This window comes from Echinops telfairi, unplaced genomic scaffold (genome assembly GCF_000313985.2).
Source record: "Echinops telfairi isolate 266 unplaced genomic scaffold, ASM31398v2 ScPeMD7_5592;HRSCAF=6446, whole genome shotgun sequence".
NCBI lineage: Eukaryota > Metazoa > Chordata > Mammalia > Afrosoricida > Tenrecidae > Echinops > Echinops telfairi.
This window is the reverse complement of record NW_022109491.1, coordinates 37144360-37150359: the sequence shown is the minus strand read 5'-3', so window position 1 is coordinate 37150359 and position 6000 is coordinate 37144360. Positions and strand designations below refer to the sequence as shown.

The window sequence follows — 6000 nt, the reverse complement described above, 5'->3', positions numbered from 1 at the left end:
CCCCGTGCCCCGCCGTCGGTCGTCGGCTGCCTTCCGCACTCGTGCGTTTTCTGCCCCGGAATCCCGTGGAGCCGCTAGCCCTGCGTTTTGCCAAATTACTTTCACTTGGAGCCGAGGGCTCGTCGGGGCGGGCGGGCGGGGACGGAGTCGCCTGCTCCACCTGGGAAGACAACTTTCCCCTGCGCTGACCTCCCTCCTTCCCAACCTCGCCGGCAGGTGTGCGGGGCCTCGGGCCAGTTCGAGTTGGAAATCCTGTCCATGCAGAACGTGAACGGGGAGCTCCAGAACGGCAACTGCTGCGGCGGCGCCCGGAGCCCCGGGGACCGCAAGTGCGCCCGCGACGAGTGTGACACGTACTTCAAAGTGTGCCTCAAGGAATACCAGTCCCGCGTCACGGCCGGGGGCCCCTGCAGCTTCGGGTCGGGCTCCACGCCTGTCATCGGAGGCAATACCTTCAATCTAAAAGCCAGTCGCGGCAACGACCGCAATCGCATCGTGCTGCCTTTCAGTTTCGCCTGGCCGGTGAGTGACGGGCGCAGGGAGGGAGCCCGGGCCCAGGCGGCTGGCTCCCCGCGCCCGCCCGAGCCCCTCCGGTCCCCCGCGGGAGGCATTTAAAGGGCCTCGGCTGGGAAGTCGGCCGTAACGGGGGGGATCTGCAGGGACGTTAGTGCAGACCTCGGCTGCATTTGACGGGGCACGGCCCTATCCGCACGGCTCTCCGCCGAGCGCCCACAAGTGGAGCCCCCCGACCGGGCGACGCTGCACCACGCCCGGGAAAGCCGGTTTCAAGGCCCCGGAGTAACCCCCGAGGCGGGAGGTCATTAGAGGTGGCCTCTGCACTTAACGACTTAAACGTGGAGCACGGTGGAAAGAGACTGCGGGCAATTAGTGCCTTCGAAGGCCTTCCAAATTGGCACTCTCCCCTTTTCCGTGAGCGGCCGGGACGGCGGGTGTGTCCTTCCTGCGAGGAGGGGCGGGGGAAGCTCATTTCCCGCTTCTCCCCCGGAGTTTTTTGGGGCGTGCGGGAGCGCGCCCCGGGCCTGGGCTCGGGCAGCCTCCGCGGCGCGTGGGGAGGGGGGACTGTCGTAGGGCCCTTTCAGGGGCTGTCGGTTGGGGAGCCCCTGCCCCCTGCTGTTCGCCTCCCTCTTAACCCCTCCCGCGCTATGCAGTCCTTTTGGCCTTCCTTCCAGCGGTTCCTGGGCACTGGAACAGCTGTGTTTGCAAACTTTCCTGGACAAGATTGAGGCGCGCTTTACTAGGCGGGCACGCAGCCCCCGCAGGCCTTCGGGGGAGCACCGAGCGGGTAGGGAAGGGACACTGAAGGCACAGCCTAGGGGTATACAGGCACTGGACTCCTGAGCCGCCCCCCCCCTCCACTCCCTAGAGTCCGGAGGAGTGGGCCCCGCAGGGTCTACCCCTCAGTGAAGCCCTTGCAACATCTCAAATTGGGTGGAAGGAAGATGGGTGTGATTGCAGAAAGGGAGGAAAGGGAAACGTTGGGGGGTGCCCTCTGCCCAACTCCTGCTGTCCAGGAGGCGTGACTCACTGCTAGAATTGGGGCTTGGCCCAGCGTGGCTCCAGAGGGTGGGTGGTGGTGGCTGGGGCTTTAGAGGAACGCTCTGCACCACGTGCTCTGGTGGGGTGGGTGCACTCTGCTGCCTCCTACCCTTGGGTTCCTCTGATTCTGAGCTTCTGGAGGGAGTTGGAGAGTGGCTGGCTAGGTCGGCTGATGCCCGGCTTGGTGCCAAATGCCCATGTTTACAGGAGCTGGCATTCTAGTGTCCTCTGCTGCGTGTGAGAAAGGATCGTTATCAAAACGCATCTATTAAATGCGAGAGGGGCTAATAAAGACCTGTGGTGTGTAGCGTTCTGTGAGATTGGAAGGTTGCTTCTGTTGTGGGATTTGACTTTTCAATGAGCATGTGTCCTGTTTGTTCATCCCTATTATGGAGATATTTTTTGAACCCGGGAGGGTTGGCCGGTTATAAATTTGGCTGGGCCCACGTGCAGTGGGAATACTGACCACTGCCTATGAATGTGTGGCTGAAGTTCAGGGAGAAGGGCCCTGCAGGTGGTTCCACCACCCGGAGGATCAGTCCTGAGCCCCTCTCTTTTCACAAGACCATAAAAGGAATCTTACAAGTGATGTGAAAAAGCAGCAGGCCTGGCTGAGGTTCCTTTTGGAGGGAAGGGTAGAGGATGGTTTGAATGACAGTAGCTGGCTCAGGGAAAGTGACCTAGAAGGTGTGTCAGTCCCCTTTTGACACTTGGCAGAGAGGCTCCACAGGAAGGAAGGGCAGGGGAAGCATTTGATTTGCTGGTGTTCTCTGTGGTTTCAGGCCCCATGGGTCACCGGCCATGAAATAGACTGTCAGCTTTTTTAGAATGGGAGACTTCTGAGGAGACACCAGGAGTGTGGTTTTTTTTTTTAAGTTGGGCCAGCTGTGTGTGTGTCACGCATAAACAAGTCTCTACCCTGCCTCTTCCAGAAAACCCCCCTTTTGAAACATAAATTTCACTTCCCAAGAGAAAATTGGGAGCGTCGATATATTGTCTTAGTTTATTTTTCTGACTATGGTTGGAAAAAGACCACAGTATGTAACTTTCAAGAGTGATTTCAGGGTGAGAGTGAACTTAAAAAGTGAAAGCCCCCATGTAGCTATCAAGGATTGAAGTAGATCGTATACCTTCATTATGTTTACTAATTAAATATTAATAAGCATGCCTTACAATAACCTATTTCCTTGAATAGGTGATAAGATCTGAACTTGATACAGAATTCAAGAGGTAGGAAAGTAAGTTTAGTCTAAAAGAAGATTCTGGACCAAATTGTACTCCCAGCCACCAAAGGTGCCAACTTCTGCTTGGGCAGTCAGTGACCTGTCTGCTTCGCTCCTTCTAGACTCATGACAGTTGGAAGGGCTGTCATGTGAGGGGCATTTTAGAAGGCTGTGTACTTCATGTCTTTGTTCTGAATTATGACCCCAATCAAACTACTGTCCCATGTTCTGGAGAGAAAGGAGAGAGCAATCTAGTCAGATGCAAACTACAACCTATTTAGAATGGTCGCCATGAGAAGTTCTGTAGACCCTTGGTGGGCCTAGGTGCTGACATATCGGACACCAACCTGCTTGGTGTCCACTGCCCCAGCCTGGGTCTTGTAGTGGCAACTGATAAAAATCCTGTTCTTAGCACTGCTGTTTGTTCTTAGGGACTTGGCTAGAGGCAACTGGCTTTGATTTATGATCCTTAAATTGGGGGCTCCAGTGATAGGATCATCACTGTGAGAGGTAATTGGGCTCAATGGGAAATGATTTGGGGGAAATAACCATTGATAGGTCAGCTAAAATGGTGAAGTTGGGACCTCCCAAAATTTGCCAGGTCCCAGGAGTGCCTGCTTATTAAAAACATTAGCATAATTACTGCTACTTACCCAGCCTCGAAAATGAACCCCAGTGGCACTGTCAGGTAAGCATTACACTGCTAACAGCAAGGTCGGTAGTTCAAACCCACCAGCTTGCTCACCAGGAGAAAGATGAGACTGTCTGGCTTTCCATCCTCATATTTGATCATATTGCCCTGGTACACAGCTCTTACCTTGCTGCTGTCTGCAGTCTTTCTCGATCACTGAGCCCTCCGAGTTTTGGTGTGGACACATGGAAGGTGGAAGAATGGGATTCTCACGTGAGCAGGCTTTTTCTTTCACCAGCATTAGAGACCCATGTTGTCAGGGTGTCTATAAACACAGCACCTGTGTGTATCTGCTCAGCGCAAGGGACTTTCTGTGGGTGGAGAATAGTCTTTGCTCTAAGAAATCTCCCAACTGAAGCAGTGGAATGACATGCCTGCATTGCAAAATGGGACTTGGCGAAAAGTGGAGCATGCTCGCTTGGCTGCAAGGGTGCTCTCTGCTCCCAAAATGGAATCCCTATTCGAGGTAGTTTCTAATATTTCTCTTGCCAGGTGTGTAACCTTTTCTGTTTTTTCTCCTTGTTGTCTTGTTTCTTAGCAACTTATTCAAACCTCCAGTACTTAAGTTTGCAACCCACCGGCTCCACACCCATAATTCCACATGGGCTTAACGATTTTAGAAAACGGTGGAAGCTTCCGATGGAGCCTGTTGGGGGAGTTGGGTGGATTAAGAGAAAGGGACAGCAGCTAGTGACAGCCATTTACTTGGCACGGAACCTTCAAAAAACCCACAAACTTGAAGCCAAATAGTAGTGCCTTAGGGACTTTTTATGCAGACGGCATATGGAACGTTAGCACGGAGCACAAAGTTTCTCACAGAAATGGAGCCAGTGCAACAAGGGCTCTCCGTGTGCCTGATCTGAACACGGGCCTGCAAATCAAGGCCTTGGCCCAATTCACAGGCAGTGCTGACCTTTATGGAACTAGGTACCAATGCCAGGCTTTCGAGGACTTGCTAAGAGAAGTGGTGCTTGGTTTGTTTGGTTCTGGCTCTTAAAAATTCTAACTTAGAGCCAAGCAAGCTATATTCTTCCCCCAGTTATTGAAAGAGAAGGATTCCTGGTGGTGCCACGGGTTAAGTGTTGGGTTGCTCACAGCAAGGTCTGGCCATAAGTCACCAGTTGCTCTGTGGGAGAAAGGTGACGAGGCTGTCTGTCCTCAATAAGATGTACCGCTCAGAAACCCTGACGAGCAGTTCTCTGTCCTTATAGGGCCATTAGGTGACCATGGCAGCAGGATGGCTTTAGGAAGGTGTGTTAAATGCGTAGCCATTTTTAGAATGGTGTGGGGGAGACGGGGAAGATAGGTGCTGGGTTCAGAAATGAGCAACCTTTATCTCAGTGCATAGGACCGAGTGGCCATGTTGTGGTTTTGTGGCTTCCTTGCTGGTTTCCTTCGTAGGCCAAAGCAGTCCTGTGGCCCTTGTGTTTATGGCATTGATGGTGTTCACCACGGGGGCAGTGTGTGTGTGTGTGTGTCCAGGGAAGAAATTCTGCACTGCAGTTCCCGCGGTTCAGAATGGTCCAGAAATAGTCAAACACTCAGAGCCCTCTACCAGCACAGCCCAGTTTTTGTGCACGTTTGGTAAATAAGTAGAAAGGCTTCTTGTTCAGGCTTGCTGTGTGTGAACCGGACCGTTGTGCTTGGCTGGCTTCTTGGTATTCTATCTATTAACCTCGCCACCCTTTTGTAACTGGTGCATTTAATTATCAGTGGGATGCTTTACAAACAGGTAAGGGTAATGATGGGAATGGGGTGGGGGCATTTCATTGAGAGTCTCCACTCTGCATCTGAGCTCTGGGGCCGCTTGGTGAGTCTTTGAGGTGGGCTTTCATGAGAAAATCGCCCTCTGTAACCAGATCGGACTCTATTGAAATGTCAAGCCCTGCAGACTGAATTGCTTTCTATGACTAAAGTTGCCTTCCCTTGGATGCTATAGAGAGGAGCTAGCTAGCTGCACTTTATACCTCCCCTTGCCAAAGCCTGTTAAGTGAATTTGTGTGTGTGTGTGTGTGTGTGTGTGTACCCATGACTGTGTGCACATAGAAAATCTCCAGAGACTTTCCTGTTCAATCACTTTTGTGACTGCAATATGTTATACTTTGGCCACCCAGACACAGGCAGGATAATAGTATGGCCGAATTGACTGAAAGAAGGATTACAGAGAATAATGGGGCCTCTCCAAAAATAATGCTAATATGGGGCAAGCAACAGGAAGCAGCAGTTGAGTCAGCAGAGCACAGGCCTGGACAAACCCGGGGGCTGACTGCCTTCACAATGGCCACGTTGGCACACCAGGCATTCCCAGGATGTGCGTTACACTGAGTTTTTGGACTGTGCACGCGTGCCGTTTGGATGGCAGTTTGTTTGTGTCCATCAGCTTGGCAGGAGGGGGAGACAGCCGCTTCTCAGGGCTTGGTTTGGCTGCCACTGTTACCAGGAAAAGGAAGCTCCCAGCTGCCAACACAATTACCTTTGTTTCTTACATCCCCCACCCCACCCCTCCTTCTTAATGTGGCAATTAAGTGC

At 52.6% G+C, this 6000-nt stretch overlaps 1 protein-coding gene across 1 annotated transcript in view; it reads left to right on the top strand.

Moving 5' to 3' along the window:
* JAG1 (jagged canonical Notch ligand 1) overlaps positions 1–6000 on the top strand; it is a 40685-nt gene that overhangs the window by 1650 nt on the left and 33035 nt on the right. Inside the window, exon 2 of the mRNA XM_004697829.3 lies at positions 217–522. Within this exon, the coding sequence (XP_004697886.2) occupies positions 217–522 (306 nt within the window). The remainder of the gene's footprint in view (positions 1–216; positions 523–6000) is intronic.